Source organism: Nerophis ophidion, linkage group LG27, assembly GCF_033978795.1.
Source record: "Nerophis ophidion isolate RoL-2023_Sa linkage group LG27, RoL_Noph_v1.0, whole genome shotgun sequence".
In the NCBI taxonomy this organism is placed as follows: domain Eukaryota; kingdom Metazoa; phylum Chordata; class Actinopteri; order Syngnathiformes; family Syngnathidae; genus Nerophis; species Nerophis ophidion.
This window is the reverse complement of record NC_084637.1, coordinates 10,925,387-10,948,038: the sequence shown is the minus strand read 5'-3', so window position 1 is coordinate 10,948,038 and position 22,652 is coordinate 10,925,387. Positions and strand designations below refer to the sequence as shown.

At 44.4% G+C, this 22,652-nt stretch overlaps 1 protein-coding gene across 4 annotated transcripts in view; it reads right to left on the bottom strand.

Moving 5' to 3' along the window:
• lancl1 (LanC antibiotic synthetase component C-like 1 (bacterial)) overlaps window positions 1–22,652 on the bottom strand; it is a 62,242-nt gene that overhangs the window by 30,604 nt on the left and 8,986 nt on the right. For 2 of the 4 annotated variants that reach the window (XM_061889558.1, XM_061889559.1), the window contains exon 1: window positions 5,083–5,170. The exons of 1 other annotated variant lie outside the window; for it this stretch is intronic. Coding sequence is in view for 2 of the 3 variants with exons in the window: in XM_061889559.1 (XP_061745543.1) it covers window positions 5,083–5,091 (9 nt within the window). In the remaining variant the exon portion in view is untranslated. Of the gene's footprint in view, window positions 1–5,082; window positions 5,171–22,652 lie in introns of those variants that run through there. One more of the 4 variants, XM_061889555.1, reaches the window with a different exon arrangement.

Sequence of the window (22,652 nt, the reverse complement as noted above, 5' to 3'; positions counted from 1 at the left end):
GAGTTTGAATCCGAGCTAATGTCACTATATCGTGCTGTGCTATTCCCATTGTTTGTTTACATTGGCAGCACTGTATGACGTCACAGGGAAATGGCCAGTGTCTTCGCAGCGAGCGCAAATAAGGCACTTTAAAGCTTTATTTAGGGATATTCCGAGACCGGTAAAATTTTGAAAAAAACTTCAAAAAATACAAGCCACTGGGAACTGATTTTTATTGTTTTTAACCCTTTTTAAATCGTGATAATGTTCCCCTTTAAAGAGTCAACCTATTTAAGGTTTTTACACATTTATTCAAAAAGCTGGTTGCAACCAAATCTATGTAGTGAATAGTTTTTTTTTAGTGCATGTAAACATGGGTCTGGATGAGATGCCAGGCCCTTTAGGAGTCCTGTGTATGGGGGGCTAGAAATTGGTGCCACACCCATTCTCTCTTTTTTTTTTTACAAGATGGTGCTGTGTAGTGGCTGCTGGTGGAAGGAGCTCTGTGTTCTTGTATCATCTGTTTGTGTTCCTGATGTTTTCCTCTTGTGGGTTTATTTTTTTCTGGCCTTTTGGTTTGGGACCCTTTGGGACTGTGCGACAAGGGGTGGCACTTTCGTGACTTTTGCGGTGCTGTTTTTTTTTAACTTCTGGATCTGCCTCCCGGGAGACTTTCGACCATGGAGACCAGCTGCTGGGTCTCTGCCACACCAGAGTCTGTTTGAAGTGGACTAGAGGAGATACGGATGAAGAGACCGAGCCTTACAGTGTCTTGGCTGAATGAACAGGTATCGGACTCCTTGGTCTCCTTAAAGGGGAACATTCTCACAATTTCAGAAAGGTCAAAACCAATAAAAATCAGTTCCCAGTGGCTTATTTTATTTTTCGAAGTTTTTTTCAAAATTTTACCCATCACGCGATATCCCCAAAAACGGCTTCAAAGTGCCTGATTTTTACCATCGCTTTATCCACCCGTCTATTTTCCTGTGACGTGACTGCGTGATGCCAATACAAACAAACATGGCGGATAGAACAGAAAGATTTGGCGACATTAACTCGGATTCAGACTCGGATTTCAGCGGTTTATGCAAACAGATTACGCATGCATTGAAACGGATGGTTGGAGTGTGGAGGCAGATAGCGAAAACAAAATTGATGAAGAAACTGAAGCTATTGAGCCATATCACGACAGACAACGGCAACGAGGACGAATTCGGCGATCGCCTTCTAACCAACGATTGCATCTTTTGACAACTAGTGCAACTTGAATCCGTCGATTGGTATGCATTTGTTTGGCATTAAATGTGGGTGGAGGGAAAGGTTGGATGCAAATATAGCTACAAATGAGGCATAATGATGCAATATGTACATACAGATAGCCTAAATAGCATGTTAGCATCGATTAGCTTGCAGTCATGCTGTCTGATTAGCATATTAGTCAATAACATCAACAAAACTCACCTTTGTGATTTCGTTGACTTTATCGTTGGAATTGATTAACGTGGACCCCGACTTAAACAAGTTGAAAAACTTATTCGGGTGTTACCATTTAGTGGTCAATTGTACGGAATATCAATCAATCAATCAATCAATGTTTACTTATATAGCCCTAAATCACTAGTGTCTCAAAGGGCTGCACAAACCACCACGACATCCTCGGTAGGCCCACATAAGGGCAAGGAAAACTCACACCCAGTGGGACATCGGTGACAATGATGATCCAGTGGGACGTCTGTGACAATAATGATTATGAGAACCTTAGAGAGGAGGAAAGCAATGGATGTCGAGCGGGTCTAACATGATACTGTGAAAGTTCAATCCACAATGGATCCAACATAGTCGCGAGAGTCCAGTCCAAAGCGGGTCCAACTCAGCAGCGAGAGTCCCGTTCACAGCGGAGCCAGCAGGAAACCATCCCAAGCGGAGGCGGATCAGCAGCGCAGAGATGTCGAGGCGGATCAGCAGCGCAGAGATGTCCCCAGCCGATACACAGGCAAGCAGTACATGGCCACCGGATCGGACCGGACCCCCTCCACAGGGGAGAGTGGGACATAGAAGAAAAAGAAAAGGGACATAGAAGAAAAAGAAAAGAAACAGCAGATCAACTGGTCTAAAAAGGGAGTCTATTTAAAGGCTACAGTATACAAATGAGTTTTAAGGTGAGACTTAAATGCTTCTACTGAGGTGGCATCTCGAACTGTTACCGGGAGGGCATTCCAGAGTACTGGAGCCCGAACGGAAAACGCTCTATAGCCCGCAGACTTTTTTTGGGCTTTGGGAATCACTAACAAGCCGGAGTCCTTTGAACGCAGATTTCTTGCCGGGACATATGGTACAATACAATCGGCAAGATAGGATGGAGCTAGACCGTGTAGTATTTTATACGTAAGTAGTAAAACCTTAAAGTCACATCTTGAGTGCACAGGAAGCCAGTGCAGGTGAGCCGGTACAGGCGTAATGTGATCAAACTTTCTTGTTCTTGTCAAAAGTCTAGCAGCCGCATTTTGTACCAACTGTAATCTTTTAATGCTAGACATGGGGAGACCCGAAAATAATACGTTACAGTAGTCGAGGCGAGACGTAACAAACGCATGGATAATGATCTCAGCGTCTTTAGTGGACAGAATGGAGCGAATTTTAGCGATATTACGGAGATGAAAGAAGGCCGTTTTAGTAACGCTTTTAATGTGTGCCTCAAAGGAGAGAGTTGGGTCGAAGATAATACCCAGATTCTTTACCGTGTCGCCTTGTTTAATTGTTTGGTTGTCAAATGTTAGAGTTGTATTATTAAATAGAGTTCGGTGTCTAGCAGGACCGATAATCAGCATTTCCGTTTTTTTGGCGTTGAGTTGCAAAAAGTTAGCGGACATCCATTGTTTAATTTCATTAAGACACGCCTCCAGCTGACTACAATCCGGCGTGTTGGTCAGCTTTAGGGGCATGTAGAGTTGGGTGTCATCAGCATAACAGTGAAAGCTAACACCGTATTTGCGTATGATGTCACCTAGCGGCAGCATGTAGATGCTGAAGAGTGCAGGGCCAAGGACCGAACCCTGGGGAACTCCACACGTTACCTTAACGTAGTCCGAGGTCACATTGTTATGGGAGACACACTGCATCCTATCAGTAAGATAAGAGTTAAACCAAGACAGGGCTAAGTCTGACATACCAATTCGTGTTTTGATACGTTCTAATAAAATATTATGATCGAATATGTACTGTACTGTGCAATCTACTAATAAATGCATCTGCTTTGAGTGTCGCAGGATATCCACACATCTCTGTCGTAGCATCGCTATCGTCGGTAGTGATGCTACGACAGAACAGAACAAACGAGGGACTTTCGCATCTTTTGACCACTGGTGCAACTTGAATCTGCCGATTGGTATGTGTTTGTTTGGCATTAAATGTGGGTGGAGGGAAAGGCTGGATGCAAATATAGCTACAAATGAGGCATAATGATGCAATGTTTACATACAGCTAGCCTAAATAGCATGTTAGCATCGATTAGCATGCTGTGAACATTGATATGTCTGATTAGCAGACTCCACGTAATTCAACTTGAATCCGTCTCTGTTCATGTTGTTACACCCTCCGACAACACACCGACGAGGCATAATGTCTCCAAGTTACGGAAAACAGTCAAAAAAACTGAAAATAACAGAGCTGATTTGACTTGGTGTGTGTAATGTGTTTGAGAAAATGGCGGATTGCTTCCTGTTGTGACGTCACGGGTGAAAGGTCATTGCTCCGACAGCGAACAATTGAAAGGCGTTTCAATTGCCAAATTCGCCATTTTAGAGTTCGGAAATCGGTTAAAAAAATATATGGTCTTTTTTCTGCAACATCAAGGTATATATTGACGCTTACATAGGTCTGGTGATAATGTTCCACTTTAAGACGCATCCCCGCTCATCCATGCGGACTGGACACTGTCCGAGAGTTAGTGGGCGGCCGAGGGTGGAGTCGGCTCTCTTGGTTGCTTGTTTGGGTCTGCTCCTTTCTTTGGCCATGCTCCCCCTACCTCGGGGAACACCCCATATGCCACCACAGTGTATGTGTCACAGTCTCGCACTGTCTGGGTTCCACTGACCACCAAATAGGAACATAACGTCGACCAGGTTTATGACTTCCTTTTGTTATTTCAATAAACCTTCGTGGATGTCTTGTATCGGGTTGCTTTTCAGTGCCGGCTCCACCGGCTCTCTTTTCAGCACCGCGTTGTCTGTCCTTGCCTATGGTGCACGCTCGTTCTGCATGCGTGGGTTTTCCTCCTCCTTTTGCTCTCCCGTCCTCCTCCGCTGCTGCCCTTTTACACATCGAGAGAGAATTCTTAATTGTGCCCAGCCGGGCGATCCACGCACCTGATGTTCATTACAGCACCGATCCCAGCGCGCCCCGCCTCGCCGCTGGTCTGCAGACATACGCCTCCTCGCCGCCATCTCAGAGTCGACCCCGGCGTGCCTCGCCTTGCTGTCGGTCTGCCGGCCACGCCTCCCCACAATATGTTTTTTTTGTTGTTTTACTTTTGTAGCTGTATGTAGAAATGGCTGGTTGCATCATCTCTGCTCTTTTAAAGGCCTACTGAAACCCACTGCTACCGACCACGCAGTTTGATAGTTTATACATCAATGATGAATCTTAACATTGCAACACATACCAATACAGCCTTTTTAGTTTACTAAATTGCAATTTTAAATTTCCCAAAAAGTATCCTGTTGAAAACGTCGCGGAAAGATGACGCGTATGATGACACGTGTGCGTGACGTCACCGGTTGTAGCGGACATGTTCTTCCAGCACCGCTCACGGATAAAAGTCGTTTCTTTTCATCGCATAATTACACAGTATTTTGGACAGCTGTGTTGCTGAATCTTTTGCAATTTGTTCAATTAATAATAGAGACGTCAAAGAAGAAAGATGTAGGTGGGAAGCGGTGTATTGCGGCTGCCTTTAGCAACACAAACACAGCCGGTGTTTCCTTGTTTACATTCCCGAAGGTGAAGCTTTACTATGGAACAGAGTGGTCAAGCGAACATGGTTCCCGACCACATGCCAACCGGCAGGTTTCGGTGAGAAAATTGTGGTAATAGGTCGGCTCTTACCGTGAACATGAGCGGAGCTTGCGTCGTTCCTCGTGCACCTGGGAAAGAGGCAGCTCTGGAATCTCTTGCCTCCTCCGACAGGCCGCCCCCGAACTGTGGAGGAGGGGGGAAAAAAGCTCAGCCTGGCCCAACCAGCTGCCTTCGCTTTATCTCGTCGAGAAACGTGGCTTCCCTCAGAGACACTGGCGGTCACCACACCCGTGGCCACACCCCTCCGACTTTCAGGTATGACCATATAATCTCACTACAACACTAGTAACACAATAAACAGATAAGAGATTTCACAAAATTATCCTAGTAAATGTGTCTAATAACATCTGAATCGCTCCCACTGCCCTGTCTTTTTTTTTCTTTTTAGTCCTTCACTCTCACTATCCTCATCCACTAATCTTTCATCCTCGCTCAAATTAATGGGAATATCGTCGCTTTCTCGGTCCGAATCGCTCTCGCTGCTGGTGGCCATGATTGTAAACAATGTGAGGATGTGAGGAGCTCCACAACCCGTGACGTCACGCGCACATCGTCTGCTACTTCCTGTACAGGCAAGGCTTTTTTATTAGCAACCAAAAGTTGCAAACTTTATCGTCGATGTTCTCTACTAAATCCTTCCAGCAAAAATATGGCAATATCGCGAAATGATCAAGTATGACACATAGAATGGACCTGCTATCCCCGTTTAAATAAGAACATCTCATTTCAGTAGGCCTTTAATGTCCTTTGCATTCTTTGATGTTTCCCTCTTCCACATGTTTGTGTGCTATGGCTATTAGTTTTTCGTTTCTTAGACTGAATATATTATTTTCCTCACCCCCCAACATTTACCTGATTCGCGCCTTTTTTGTAAGGGCTGCCAGAAGTTGGCAGACCCTTCAGCGATTCCGTTGTGTCTCCCTGTAATGTTTGTCCGCTCTTGAATAGGATTGAGCTGAAAATCTTGATTCTGATCTGTGCTGCTCCACTACTAAAACTGCAACTCCATTTCAACCACTTGGTGGCACTGTTGACTTTATTTTGTTATGGAATCCAAAGGTTGGCAGACATGTTTCTCCTCCTTACACCCCTAAAAATGGTAACCTTCCTCCTTTGGCTCCTATCTGCCCAACACTCCCAGCAGTCAGTGCACACGCTCGTCTCTTCTCGCCCCTAACGGTTGATTCTGAGCAACTGGGACTGTTTAGCTCCTCTAATTGGAGAGCAAATGCTAAGCGCTCACACAGCCTCCCTGAATGGACTTAATAAACAGGCACCTCATTAAAACTGGGCAAAATTCTGATGAGACTAGCATCAGTTAGACCTGAAGGAAGGTCTCCGAACAGCATGTGGGGAGGAGGGAGGATTGTGTGTGTGTGTGAGTGTTTGGGGGAAATTAGGATTCAGTAGTGGCTTTCAAACAGCCGCTATATGTTGTTGCAACATAGAAGAACAGCATGACTGCCAAGCCTTTAACGCGGTGAATAAGAATCTTCATGCACGGAGAAAGAAAACGTCTTACATTGCTCACAAAACATGCCATTGGTACGCTGAGTCACACGCTAACAAACTTCCCATCTGGAGAGTCTGATGACATGATTGGAAGGCGGTGCATGATTCTAATCCGCCGGCACTGCCTTGACGCTCTGTCCCCCCGTGGAGTCAGAGTTGTTGCCTCACCGCAGGGGTGGCCGTCCAGACGGTTAAGCGTACTGTCACTTTAAAGCTGAGGGAAAAACAACATTACGGGGGGAAAGATATGGGAAAAGAAAATGCATGTTGCTGCTGGTCCACGACTTCAATTGTTGCAACCGTTGTTCGACTCTACCCATGTTTTTCGATTGAACAGTCAGAGTACCGGTCTTTCTGAGACAGGGGCGCTCACACTTTTTCTGCAGGTGAGCTACTTTTCAATTGACCAAGTCGAGGAGATCTACCTCATTCCTATTTATAATTTATATTTATTTATTTATGAAAGAGACATTTTTGTTAACAAGTTAATGGTGTTTAATGATAATACAAGCATGTTTAACACACATAGATTCCTTTCTTTCATGAAGACAAGAATATAAGTTGTTGTATTTGATTCTGATGACTTGCATTGATTGGAATTAGACAGTGGTGCTGATAACGTCCGCATTTTCAAATGGAGGAAAAAAAAAGTCCTCCTTTCTGTCCAATACCACATGAAAGTGGTTGGATTTGGCATCTCATTTGTCCAACTTGCATACTCGTTTTTAAACACTTTGTTATGAGAGTAGCATATGTGTCTGGCAGCAGGTGAGTGACGTCAGTGAGTGTGTGGGTGGGCAAGCAAGTGAGAAAGCGGTCGCTGAGGGCGGGGGAGAAATACATTGGCATCAAACTCCGTAGCTTGCTAGCTTGTGCACGCTAACTTGTGCACGCTAACTTTCTGAGACTCTTATTTTGTTAGCACAGGCAGGATGAAACAGGTCTTTTACGGTGAAGACAGGAACTGTGCAGTCGGTCTTTAGAGTTTTGACAGTAGGTACGGAGTCTCTAGAAATAAAATGTGTTTCTTGCGTCCGCCCTGTTAGTGATTTTTTTCTTAAATATGAGCTCGCAGCAGCCAGCGTCATCTCACAAGATCCTCGGGTGCCGAGAATGTCAAACAACTGACGAAAGTGAAGTCTTGGTAAGATTGATGATTGCTCATTTTTATGTCTATTTTTTAATGCCTGGCTTGAGATCGACTGACACACCCTCCGAGATCGACCAGTCGATCGCGATCGACGTAATGCCCACCCCTGTTCTGAGAGATGCAATAACATTTTTTCAGCAAAGGTCACAGGTGAAAATGACAGCATTGGTCCCAATCAACAATCAGCCAGCTACTGCCAAGAGGATTAATATTTATACATTTTTTCTTATACTCCATGAGGCAAAAAAAGCCTATCTGGTCCAGACAAACACATTTGTGGTCAAGCGAGTCTTCCAGAAGAAAAAAGGCAACATCAGTCCAACTGATGGCCCATAACAAGGTCATCGAGTGGAGCTGTCATAAGAGGAAGTTGTGTACCCAATTTAGGCCCATCCATCCATCCATCTTCTTCCGCTTATCAGAGGTCGTGTCGCGGGGACAGCAGCCTAAGCAGGGAAGCCCAGACTTCCCTCTCCCCAGCCATAATCGTGTCTTTTAAAGGGGAACATTATCACCAGACCTATGCAAGCGTCAATATATACTTTGATGTTGCAGAAAAAGGACCATATATTTTTTCAACCGATTTCCGAACTCTAAATGGGTGAATTTTGGCGAATTAAACGCCTTTCTGTTTATCGGTCTTTTTGCGATGACGTCAGAACGTGACGTCACCGAGGTAATACAGCCGCCATTTTCATTTTCAACACATTGCAAACACCGGGTCTCAGCTCTGTTATTTTCGACTATATTTTCGAACCTTGGAGACATCATGCCTCGTCGGTGTGTTGTCGGAGGGTGTAACAACACTAACAGGGAGGGATTCAAGTTGCACCACTGGCCCGAAGATGCGAAAGTGTCTGCCGCCAGACCCCCATTGAATGTACTAAAGTGTCTCCACATTTTACCGGCGATGACAGACATGGCACAGAGATGTATGGATAACCTGCAGATGCATTTGCAACGATAAAGTCAACTAAATCACAAAGGTGAGTTTTGTTGATGTTGTTGACGTATGTGCTAATCAGACATATTTGGTCGCGGAGTGACTGCCGGCTAATCGATGCTAACATGCTATTTACCGGCGGTGCTAAAGCAGACATGGCACAGAGATGTATGGATAACCTGCAGATGCATTTGCAACTATATTACGTTTCCTTCCACCCACATTTAATGCGGAAAAAACACTTACCAATCGACAGATTTAAGTTGCTTCAGTGTCACAAGATGCCAAAGTCCTGATCGTTTGGTCCGCACATTTTACCGGCGATGCTAACGCAGCCATTCGGCCATGCTATGGCTATGAATAGCGTCAATAGCTCTTCGCTCAATAGTTTAAGTTTCTTCTTCAATATTTTGATGCTCCAACCATCCGTTTCAATACATGCGTAATCTGTTGAATCGCTTAAACCGCTGAAATCCGAGTCTGAATCCGAGCTAATGTCACTATATCTTGCTGTGGTAACCGCCATGTTGTTTGTATTGGCAGCACTGTATGACGTCACAGGGAAATGGATAGTGGTTTCGAAGATAGCGAAAATAAGGCACTTTAAAACTTTATTTAGGGATATTCCGGGACCGGTAAAATTTTGAAAAAAACTTCGCTATATCTTGCTGTGGTATTCGCCATTGTTTGTTTGTATTGGCAGCACTGTATGACGTCACGGGAAAATGAACAGTGTCTTGGCAGAGAGCGAAAAAAAGGCACTTTAAAGCTTTTTCTTTTTTTTAGGTATAGTCCGGGACTGGTAAAATTTCAAAAAAAATTTCAAAAAATACAACAAGCCACTGGGAACTGATTTTTATTGTTTTTAACCCTTTTGAAATTGTGATAATGTTCCCCTTTAAAGTAGGTCATAGTGACCTTTGACACAGTTAAATGTCCAAAGGACCTCACTCGCTTGTTCTGTAGCAGGGGTGCCCACACTTTTTCTGCAGGCGAGCTACTTTTCAATTGACCAACTCGAGGGGATCTACCTCCTTTTTATATATCATTTATATTTATTTATTTATGAAAGAGACATTTTTGTAAACAAGTTAAATGTGTTTAATGATAATACAAGCATGTGTAACACATATAGATGTCTTTCTTTCACGAAGACAAGAATATAAGTTGGTGTATTACCTGATTCTGATGACTTGCATTAATTGGAATCAGACAGTAATGATGATAACGCCCACATTTTCAAATGGAGGAGAAAAAATGTTGTCCTTTCTGTACAATACCACATGAAAGTGGTTGGTTTTTGGCATCTAATTCATCCAGCTTCCATACACTTTACAAGAAAAACATTGGCGGAAAATTCCGTGGCTTGCTTGATTGACATTCACGGCACCCGAGGGTCTTGTGAGATGACGCTGGCTGCAGCCAGTTCATTATTATGAAAAAATGACAGAGAGGAAGGCGAGAAACACTTTTTATTTCAACAGACTTTCGCGCCGTCCCTTTCGTCAAAACTCTAAAGGCCGACTGCACATTTTCTATCTTCACAATAAAAGCCCTGCTTCATGCTGCCTGCGCTAACAAAATAAGAGTCTCGGGAAGCTGGCGTGCACAAGTGATGTACACGCCAGCTTTCTGAGGGATCGCTTGTGCACGCCAGTTTTCCGAGACTCTGTATTTAGTTAGCGCAGGCAGCATGAAGCAGGGCTTTTATTGTGAAGATAGGAAATGTGCAGTCGGCCTTTAGAGTTTTGACGGAAGGTACGGCGTGAGAGTCTGTTGAAATAAAAAGTGTTTCTCGCCTTCCTCTCGGTCATATTTTCATAATAATGATCTTGCAGCAGCCAGCGTCATCTCACAAGACCCTCCGGTACCGTGAATGTCATTTAAGTGACGTCTTGGTGAAGATTGATGATCACTAATTTTTAGGTCTATTTTTTTAAAAAGCCTGGCTGGAGATCGACTGACACACCCTCCGCGGTCGACTGGTAGCTCGCGATCGACGTAATGGGCACCCCTGTTCTGTAGCATAGGGCTGGGCGATATGGACTTTTTTCTTAATATCGCAAAAAAATTTTTTAGGCCATATAAATCAATCAAACATCCATCCATTCATCCATCTTCTTCCGCTTATCCGCGGTTGGGTCGCGGGGACAGCAGCCTAAGCAGGGAAGCCCAGACTTCCCTCTCCCCAGCCACTACGTCCAGCTCCTCCCGGGGGATCCCGAGGTGTTCCCAGGCCAGCCGAGATAGATAGTCCTCCCAACGTGTCCTGGGTGTTCCCCGTGCCTGAAACACCTCCCTAGGGAGGAATTCGGGTGGCATCCTGACCAGATGCCCAAACCACCTCATCTGGCCATGTCTACATTAAACTCCTTAAACAAATAATAATTTATCATAATCACCGTGTCAGCCACACTAAACCAATGTTTAAGGTCCCCCTCCTTGGATAATTTTTTACACGGGTAAGTGCGCCGTGTATTTCTTGAATCTCCGGCTCTTAGCTATGTATGGACTCATTGAACTAATACCAACTGAGTTCGGAGGGGAAGTGAAGTCCGAAAAACCACGCCCCGCACAGGAAGTGACGTCAGAAAGAACGCGCCATAGCCAGCTTCATAACAACCGGAGCTAACTACTGGAAAGATGGAGCACATGTACAGACGCTTGTGGAAATCACACATGAATACCTTCAGAGAGGAAAATGCGCGATTGCAGCTATTTTGGATACAACATTTCTCAGACAGCAGGAGAACTTTTGAATGTCTAGGTCAGCTGTGATTCTACTTACCGAAAAACTTTGTCCATTTTTTGAAGGGGAGAGACAACGCGAATGCGGGCTCCCGTGGGTGTGATGAAAAAGGTAGTGTGTGCTTTGTGTTACCTGGCCGACGAGTGAAGACTACGGAAAATATTGAATGCATTATTACAGTTATTGTCCGCCATGTATGTCGCAGACTCAACGTCTAGGTCCAGAGTATGGCTGTCAAACTCTGGCCCGTGGGCCAAATTTGGCCCGCCGTGTGATTTAATTTGGCCCTTGAGGTAATATCAAATTAAGATTAGAGCTGGCCCGCCGGTATTATACAGGGGCGGTGCCGCTGTAACAACGCATTTGCCAACCCTCCCGAATTTCACTGCCCCTCCCGTAAATCTCCCGGGGCAACCATTCTTCCGAATTTCTCCCGATTTCCACTCGGACCACAATATTGGGGGTGTGCCTCGAAGGCACTGCCTTTAGCGTCCTCTACAACCTGTTGTCACGTCCGCTTTTCCGCCATAGAAACAATGTGCCGGCCCAGTGACAAAATATCTGCAGCTTTAACACACACGAATGAATGCAAGGCATACTTGGTCAACAGCCATGCAGGTCACCCTGGGGTTGGCCGTATCCATCCATCCATCCATCATCTTCCGCTTATCCGAGGTCGGGTCGCGGGGGCAGCAGCCTAAGCAGGGAAGCCCAGACTTCCCTATCTCCAGCCACTTCGTCTAGCTCTTCCCGGGGGATCCCGAGGCGTTCCCAGGCCAGCCGGGAGACATACTCTTCCCAACGTGTCCTGGGTCTTCCCCGTGGCCTCTTACCAGCTGGACGTGCCCTAAACACATCCCTAGGGAGGCGTTCGGGTGGCATCCTGACCAGATGCCCGAACCACCTCATCTGGCTCCTCTCGATGTGGAGGAGCAGCGGCTTTACTTTGAGTTCCTCCCGGATGGCAGAGCTTCTCACCCTATCTCTAAGGGAGAGCCCCGCCACCCGGCGGAGGAAACTCATTTCGGCCGCTTGTACCCGTGATCTTATCCTTTTGGTCATGACCCAAAGCTCATAACCATAGGTGAGGATGGGAACGTAGATCGACCGGTAAATTGAGAGCTTTGCCTTCCGGCTCAGCTCCTTCTTCACCACAACGGATCGATACAACATCCGCATTACTGAAGACGCCGCACCGATCGGCCTGTTGATCTCACGATCCACTCTTCCCCCACTCGTGAACAAGACTCCTAGGTACTTGAACTCCTCCACTTGGGGCAGGGTCTCCTCCCCAACCCGGAGATGGCACTCCACCCTTTTCCAGTTGGCCGTATAAACAACTTTAACACTGTTACAAATATGCGCCACACTGTGAAGCTACACCAAACAAGAATGACAAACACATTTGGGGAGAACATCTGCACCGTAACACACGTAATACCCAGCCCCCCTTGCAGCACTAACTCTTCCAGGATGCTATAATATACACCCCCGCTACCACCAAACCTGCCCCGCCCTCCAATTTTTATTAACATTTTTTTTGATATGCCATTGATATTTTTAAATCATTATTGATAGCTTGATTGGAAACACTAAATTGGCCCTAGTGTGCATGTTGTCTCTCTATCTGTGTTGGCCCTGTGATGAGGTGGCGAATTGTCCAGGGTGTACGCTGCCTTCCGCCCGAATGCAGCTGAGATAGGCTGCAGCGACCCCAGAAGGGACAGGCGGTAGAAAATGGATGGCTGGATGGATAATTTGAAACTCGACTTTGCATGTCACTATAAAGTTATATAAGCCTTGCTTGTTCAATATTTAATGCAAAACTTGTTTGGATCCCTCTTAAAAAAGTTCATTTGTTCAACCTGGGCCCGCGGCCTTGTTCCATTTTAAATTTTGGCCCACTCTGTATTTGAGTTTGACACCCCTGGTCCAGAGTATATAACGGCACCAAAAAAACGAATGGACAATCAAGGTGAAGGCAAAAGAGTGAGACCAGATATCTAGATCCCTAGATTGATTGATGTAAAATGTTCTTTATCACATTGTGTACTTTCACGTGTCCATTAAAGATTTTATTAATTTATAATTGCTCAGCTGTGATTCACTACAATAGGACCCCACAGCACACTGGATTCCAGTTAATTGAAATATCACAACACTGGCTATTATTCAGATAAGTTAAATTTAAGAACTTGCACACAAAGCAACACTGGAGGAGACTATGATGCGCGCATTTTCTGCACATGTGTACTAGGTCGCATTGCGCCAGTGGACGGAGGGGGTCTTAAACGACCATTGTATGTGTGTGGACAAGGATAAGGTTAGGTGGGACTTAGGTGGGTTTAGTGTAGAAGGGGCTTTAAACTATAGGGTGTTTAAATATTATATTAACGTTATGGCTATCAAACAATTAAAATATTTAATCGTGATTATTTGCAGATAAACTATTTTTTGTCATTAATAAGTTTACCCTAGACAGAGATTTTCAAGTTTTTATTACCATGACTGGACAATTTGCACCAGCGCGACTGACTGGCAAAGACGAGCTTAAATACTGCCTCTGATTAGTGCCTGGGAAGCAGGTAACCATGGTGACAAAACAAGGAAGTGAAACAAAAACAGGAACTTAAAGAGTCCAAAGATCAACAGAACATAGCCAAACAAGACATGATCAAAAAGACATGACAGATACTCTATAGAGTGCATTTAAATTATTATTTGCACTTTAAAGATCAACCATGAAGGACGGCAGTGAGCGATGAAAAATGGGAGGAAGTAAACTTGAGTAGAGTTGCATATTTTTCTTTCCGGGGTTTTAGTATGAATCATGCTGCAACACCATGTGGACTGACCTTTAGTCTTTTGCCTCTCTTGCAGTGTTTTGAAGCCCAGATGTGGACTGACAGTTTTTGTTTCCTATGAGCGGCATCGGGCACACGTCAACATGCATTCTACAGTAACACCTACGAGGGGGAAGACATGCACGGCCTGACACCAGCTATGTGTTACATTTATCCCCCATGGAACCGGAGTGATTAGAGAGGGCCACACACTGAAAAATCTAATCATTCCACTTTGGTATGTTTGTACTTATGTTTATGACAACACTGCCCTCGGACCACCAAATTTTGACATTGGTATTTTTCTAATCCTGGTTATAGCCTTGGATCTTTTGTTTTATACACGCCTCATTTATCAATCAATCAATCAATGTTTACTTATATAGCCCTAAATCACTAGTGTCTCAAAGGGCTGCACAAACCACCACGACATCCTCGGTAGGCCCACATAAGGGCAAGGAAAACTCACACCCAGTGGGACATCGGTGACAATGATGACTATGAGAACCTTGGAGAGGAGGAAAGCAATGGATGTCGAGCGGGTCTAACATGATACTGTGAAAGTTCAATCTACAATGGATCCAACACAGTCGCGAGAGTCCAGTCCAAAGCGGATCCAACACAGCAGCGAGAGTCCCGTTCACAGCGGAGCCAGCAGGAAACCATCCCAAGCGGAGGCGGATCAGCAGCGCAGAGATTTCCCCAGCCGATACACAGGCAAGCAGTACATGGCCACCGGATCGGATTTATAGAATTAAGTATGTCCAAACATTTGAGTGGCACTAACTTTGACATTCTTTGCCATCAATGTTGTTGGTATGAACTTAGCTAAAGTACAGTTATTTTTTTTTTGCCTTCACTCAGTACACATTAGAGATGCGCGGTTTGCGGCCTCATCCGCGGAGTCCGCGGTTAAACCGCGGGTCGGGCGGGGGACATGACGAAAAAATAGATTTTAATTAGATTCGGGCGGGTGGCGGTTGATTCATTCGGAAATATTTGATATACATGGTTCTGGGATTGGTATCCTTTGCCATTCAAAAAGCCATTTAAGACCCGTGTCACGAAGCGAAGAAGTCAATAGGATACGCTAATATTCTCTAGAATGACTACCGGCAGTCACCCAGATATTAAATATTAGGGCGTGCTATGAAGTCATTGACTTTGTCGCCCTCTACAACATGTACGATCTACTTGTCAGTCCAGCAACATGTAGTGTGTGGCTTCCGCAGCAACACGCACACGACTGCAAGGCATACTGGGTGACACAGAGTACACTAATGGTTGTGATATAAACAATCTTAACACTCTTAGTAATATGCGCCACGCTGTGAAGCCACACCAAACAAGATTGACAAACACATTTCGGGAGGACATCCTCCCAGTAACAAAACATAAGCGCAACACAACAAATACCCAGAATCCTTTGTATCCATGAGACTTCCTGACTATTTTATACACCCCGCTAGCAGCAAACCCCGCCACCCCCCCACCACCGGTAAGGTGGGCGGGGTTGGGGGCGCGGGGGTGTAAAATATATTCAGGAATTGTCACGGATACAAAAGATTCTGGGTATTTGTTGTGTTGCGTTTATGTTGTGTTACTGTGAAGATGTTCTCCCGAAATGTGTTTGTCAATCTTGTTTGGTGTGGCTTCACAGCGTTGCGCATATTAGTAAGTGTTAAAGTTGTTTATATCACAACCATCAATGTACTCTGTGTCACCCAGTATGCCTTTCAATCTTGTACGTGTGATCGCGGAAGCTGCACACAACATGATGGCAGACTAACAATCGGTGTGTACATGTTGTTGAAAGTGTCAAAGACAATGGCTTCACAGCACGCCCATATCCTTGTCATCAGGATGAACGGCAATTGGATAATCGCGAGAACTTAAACGGCTCCAATTGTCTTCGTTACTCTGTGAAACGGGTTTAGACAGCTCTGTGAGTGGTAAAGGTGGCCAACCTCTGGTGAATTTCAGCGGGCGGGTGGTGGGCGGATGCGTTTCTGATAAAATGTTGGTTCGGGTGGACGGCGGGTGGATGACGACTTTAGTGAGTCGGTTGCGGATGATATAATTGCCTATCCGCACATCTCTAGTACACATTGTTACACAACCATAATAGATTTTCAATAAGTCAAATTATAATGTGCTGAGTTTCAGCTTTAATTAAGAGTGTTTGCAAAATATTGGCATTTACCATTTAGAAAGGGACAAGCGGTAGAAAATGATAGACAGCTATAATACAGGGATTGTCAAACTGTGGTACGTGGGCCCCATCTGGTGGTAAGCCAAATAATCACTTTGGTTTCATTTTCCTTTATTCAAACAGTGTTACTGTTCAAACTGTATGTAATGTTACAGTGGTCCAACATATTTAATGCACTTGTTAAATAAGACATCTGCCTTGTTTTTAATGAATACTTAGGCCTACTGTACTTTAATGTTGGTCATTATGTTGGTACTTGGAGAGCCCAATTTTTTCAGTAATGGTACATTCATAAAAACGTTACGTGAATGTTCCAACGCATTCACACATATGGTTTTCTACACCAAAATTAATCTATTTATCATTCAACAACTTATTTTTCTCCAAACCATACCAACTTTAAATTGTTCAGCCTATTCAGTAAAAGCAGAATTTCCCTTAACAAAGTCCAGAAATTCCCAGATTTCCTAGAATTCCTGTTTATTTTGGGACATTTTCCCCATTCAAAATGAATTGGCCATTTCTCAGACTTCCACCATTTCCACATTTTTTAACCAATGCAAACCATTCCACCATTCTGGAAATTCAAACTACCCTTTTATCAAGTAAAGAAAAAATTCCAGGATTTTCCAGAATTCCTGGTTTTTCAAAGCCCGGTTTCCACCCTTTTTTCTGGCGACTACTACAACATTTTTCAACCTACCGTCAAAACATTTCTCTTAATTAAGACAAAAAACTAAGTTGTGAACTGGAAAAATTCCCGGATTTCCCCAAATTACCGAAATTTCAGAATACAATTTTTTAATTCAACATGTTACTACTTCAACATTTCTTGACCGATTCGAAAAATTTCAACACCAACCATTTCAACTATTTCAGACCATTTAAAAAAAAAAATTCCAGCTTTTCCCGAAATTCCAATATTTTGGGGGGAAATTCCCGTTTAAATCAATGGGACATCCTTCAAAGTTCCACAATTCCCACATATTTGATCTGATTCTAACTCTTCCAACTTCAAAATATTCAGCCCGTTCAGGAGTTGTGTGCTCTACTTCAATTCTAAAAAAAAATTCCAGGATTTTAATTTAACTTCAGCATTGTAGCACTTGCATTCAGAGGGGGAGTTACACCATGTTTGGATAGCAGTTTCACGCATTAACAGTACAAAATGTAGATCACAATGACAGTTGTGATATTTCTACTTGAATAAATGCTATGGGTATTCTGTACATTACATTACATTTTCAAACAATGCTTGTTTTCAGAGTGCAATTCTTATTTCTGTCAGGCTAGGACATGGATTGAGTGTGCTCCTTCGACGCAGCGGGATTACAGGATGAGCCAGGCGTGAATTAAGGTACATGTTTATTTGGAATTCTAAATACAAAAATAAACAAACGAAGGGCGCTCACAAAGAGGTATAAAACTTGGCTACAAAAATACAATCAGGAAAACAAAACAACTGCTCGATGGCATGAAAGACAATGAACTAACTTAAACTTGCACTGTGGCAAAACTATGAATAACTAACACAAAAAAAAACTTACTGTGACAGGTACAAGGGGCATGGATTGCAAAGTAATTGAGGGTGCGTGAAGGCCTGAAGCAGAATGCAAATAGCAAAGTTCCCAGGACGAGGACAGAAACAGAATGATATAAATAGCAGCTATGATGATTAGAAACAGGTGTGGGACTGAGGGCTGGGCGTGACTTGGAGACCAGGTGGAAACTAATGGGTTACTATGGAAAAACAAAACCAGGAAGTGTAAAACGGGAAACAAGAGTCCAAAAACAAAAACATAACATGACAAAACAAGATCCATAGGTGTGACAATTTCTAGTTTTAAATTCCTGCTAATTGTTTGTTTTTATGGTACAAATCTTAATCTAGGATGTCGTATCAAGTAAAATTATCTGTCCATGCAGTTAGTTAATTTCACTAGTTTTTAGTATTTTTTTCCTTAAAATCTAGTCTTTTTATCTAATATTTTGACAGTTTTGTTTGGCAGTGTACTGTTGTCTATTTTGAAATGGAACTTTACCTGATGACATTTTTTTCCGTCCAGAAGTATTAAATATTATCATCAGCATTGGAGGGGCTTTTTCAGCTGAACGTGAAATGAAGTGAATTATATTTATATAGCGCTTTTTCTCTAGTGACTCAAAGTGCTTTACATAGTGAAACCCAATACCTAAGTTACATTTAAACCAGTGTGGGTGGCACTGGGAGCAGGTGGGTAAAGTGTCTTGCCCAAGGACACAACGGCAGTGACTAGGATGGTGGAAGCGGGGATCGAACCTGCAACCCTCAAGTTGCTGCCACGGCCGCTCTACCAACCGAGCTATACCGCCCCTATACGTGACAGTCTTTTCTTTTATTGAGCCCTGTACGCGGCATTTCATGGAGATGATTCGAACACCCCGATATTAATGAACAGGATGATGCACAATGCCAGAAACAAAGCTGGCACCTTACACACGCTGACTCAGACAGTTTGGCTAACTTCCACGCAGAAGAACATCAGCAAGAAAAATTGTGGCTCTGAGGAGTTAAAGGGTTGACGGGTGTACATGGGTTAGCGGAAGCTGCACTGTAACATGGTTGTAAATGCAAATTTTGCTTGTGTGGCCTCACGAATGAGCATCCAAGCTGCTCCTGCTCACTTATTAAAGGCCTACTGAAACCCACTACTACCGACCACGCAGTCTGATAGTTTATAAATCAATGATGAAATATTAACATTGCAACACATGCCAACACGGCCTTTTTAGTTTACTAAATTACAATTTTAAATTTCCCGCGGAGTTTCTTGTTGAAAACGTCGCGGAATGATGACGCGTGTTTGTGACGTTATTGGTTGGAGGGGACATATTAGCTCAGCACCACGTACGGCTAAAAGTCATCTCTTTTCATCACAGTATTCTGGACATCTGTGTTGCTGAATCTTTTGCAATTTGTTCAATTAATAATGGAGACGATAAAGAACAATGCTGTTTGTGGAAAGCGGTGTATTGCAGCTGCCTTTAGCACCGAGACACCGCCGGTGTTTCTTTGTTTGTTGTGAAGCTTTACTATGGAACAGAGCAGTCAGGCGAACATGTTTCTCTACGTCAACCGGCATGTTTTCGGATGGGAAACTTCTTATACTGTATATATCTTACCGGAGACATCAGTGGGTCATGCGTCCTCCTGCAGTAGCTGTCAAAAAAGGCAGCTGTGATCTTGGCTCCTCGGCTTCTCTCTGAGACACTGGCGTGTTCACCGCAGCCATCCGACTTTGAGGTATGTCTTTACAATCTCACTAAAACACTATCAAAACAATAAGCAGATAATCAATCAATCATACAATGTACATTTATATAGCCCTAAATCCCTAGTGTCTCAAAGGGCTGCACAAACCACAACACAAACCACTACGACATCCTCGGTAGGCCCACATGAGGGCAAGGAAAACTCACACCCAGTGGGACGTCGGTGACAATGAGGACTATGAGAACCTTGGAGAGGACCACATATGTGGGAAACCCCCCCCTCTAGGGGACCGAAAGCAATGGATGTCGAGTGTGTCTAACATGATGCTGTGAAAAGTTCAGTCCATAGTGGATCCAACACAGCCGCAAGAGTCCAGTCCAAAGCGGATCCAACACAGCAGCGAGAGTCCCGTCCACAGCAAAGCCAGCAGGAAACCATCACAAGCGGAGGCGGATCAGCAGTGCAGAGATTTCCCCAGCCGATACACAGGCGAGCGGTCCATTCTGGGTCCCGACTCCAGACGAGTGGTCCATCCTGGGTCCCGACTCTGGACAGCCAGAACTTCATCCATGGACATCGGACCGGACCAAAAAGGGAGTCCATTTGAAGGCTAGAGTATACAAATGAGTTTTAAGTTGAGACTTAAAAGCTTCTACTGAGGTGGCATCTCGAACTGTTACCGGGAGGGCATTCCAGAGTACTGGAGCCCGAACGGAAAACGCTCTATAGCCCGCAGACTTTTTTTGGGCTCTGGGAATCACTAATAAGCCGGAGTCCTTTGAACGCAGATTTCTTGCCGGGACATATGGTACAATACAATCGGCAAGATAGGCTGGAGCTAGACCGTGTAGTATTTTATACGTAAGTAGTAAAACCTTAAAGTCACATCTTAAGTGCACAGGAAGCCAGTGGTGAGTATAGTATAGTATAGATAAGGGATCTTCCAGAGTTATCCTAGTAAATGTGTCTAATTACATCTGAAACGCTTACACTGCCGCCGCCCGGAGCTGTCACTTTTTTATTTTATTTTATTATTATTATTTATTCTAGTCATTCACTATCAATATCCTCATCCATCCTTGCTCAAAATAATGAGGGAAATTGTTGCTTTCTCGGTCCAAATTGCTCTTACTGCTGCTGGCTCACATTATAAACAATGTGAGGATCCCTCACACCGGCGACGTCACGCGCACATACTTCCGGTAAAGGCAAGGCTTTTTTATTAGCGACCAAAAGTTGCGAACTTTATCGTCGATGTTCTCCACTAAATCCTTTCAGCAAAAATATGGCAATATCGCGAAATGATCAAGTATGACACATAGAACGGACCCCGTTTAAATAAGAAAATCTCATTTCAGTAGGCCTTTAACATTCCACGCAGCACAAAACAAGTAAAGCATGCATCCCACAACGGACCACTCCAACCGGAATGTTTGATTCTTCAAGGGAAGTTTGGATCAGATCGTCCAATTGAGTGTGTAATGACATCTATTAGGTTCTCACTCAAAGCCTGAGTAGATCCGTGTTTCCATTACGCAAGTTGACCTTGCTGAGAGCGCAGAGCTAATATTCTCCTCGTCGGTACGTTTTCCTTCCCAGCCACAGGTGCAGCGACGCACATTAAACTCCCATCAGAGAACCATTGGTTTGTGTTTTTACCCCCGCAGTGTCCGACTAATGGGAGAATCGGGCCTCCATGGATCCGTCACGGTTGCGCTCCCCCCAAGTTGGCCACAGATTGGCCTAACCTTCTTTACTCGAAGACTCCTATTGATCAGCGAAAGGCGGGCGGATCGAGGAACGTGGGGGGAATTGTAACGAGCGAAGTAAGCCTGCTAACATTCTTCAGATGTCGCGGTCTATTTTCGCCTATTTTGCATACATAACAACACACTCGCACACGTTTGAGAGAAAAAATTGCATTCCACTTATGGAACACATGTACTCTGAACAATAAAATACATCCTCGTGTGGAGCACCAAATGATTTTCCTTTTCAGGGATCACAATCAATCTTGACAATGACTGTCATCTTCTGTTGAATTCTAGTGATTGAAAGTGACCTCAACAATGCAGACGCCTTCCTTCCGTTTACGCAGTAAGGCCATTAAAGAGGACATTGTGCAACTCACCGGCAAACTGTATTTTATCAAATCTGGTTTGTGTATCGATGTTGCTCTGAAAAGACTATAATTGCGCTGGTAATTGCACGTCAGGTATTACAACAAAAGCGTCGTTATGTGCATTCATCCGGAGGCGGGTCAGAGAAGATACGTGGAAATTGTGTATCTGTAAGCTTAAACTTTTTGTCATCTGCTGACAACAAAGGTTCTTGTTGGATATTTTCCCCTTTCAGGCCCCCCTCCTCCTGATTGCTCAACGAGGCTGCCGAGTGGGACGATTGGCGCCCGAGGTGGGTCGGTGATTATCCGAGCTCATGCTGGGTCCGTTGATGGTGGGAAAACTCACCCCCCGCCTGACCTTGCTCGCCATGGCCCCGTGGAACCCGGACGCCGCGCCGCACTGATCATCCCATTCCGAGTCGCTCCCCTGTCGGCTGTGGCCTCGGCGTCAAGTGGCAAGTACATCACAAGGAATCTCTTAACCCAGTTTTTGAGCTCGCCTCTAAATGCTGAGCGGTGCTCCTGCAACCCAGTCCCTGATTTTAGGGCAAGGTGGCACTTAGTCCACGCTGGAAAATTTGTTCGGCTTGCGGTGGAGATTTGTAGTTTGGCCAGGCAGACTGGGATGTTTGAAAAAGAGCTTAAAGGCCTACTGAAATGAGATTTTCTTATTTAAACGGGGATAGCAGGTCCATTGTATGTGTCATACTTGAACATCTTGCGATATTGCCATATTTTTGCTGAAAGGATTTAGTAGAGAACATCGCTAATAAAAAAGCCTTGCCTGTACCGGAAGTAGCAGAGTATGTGCGCGTG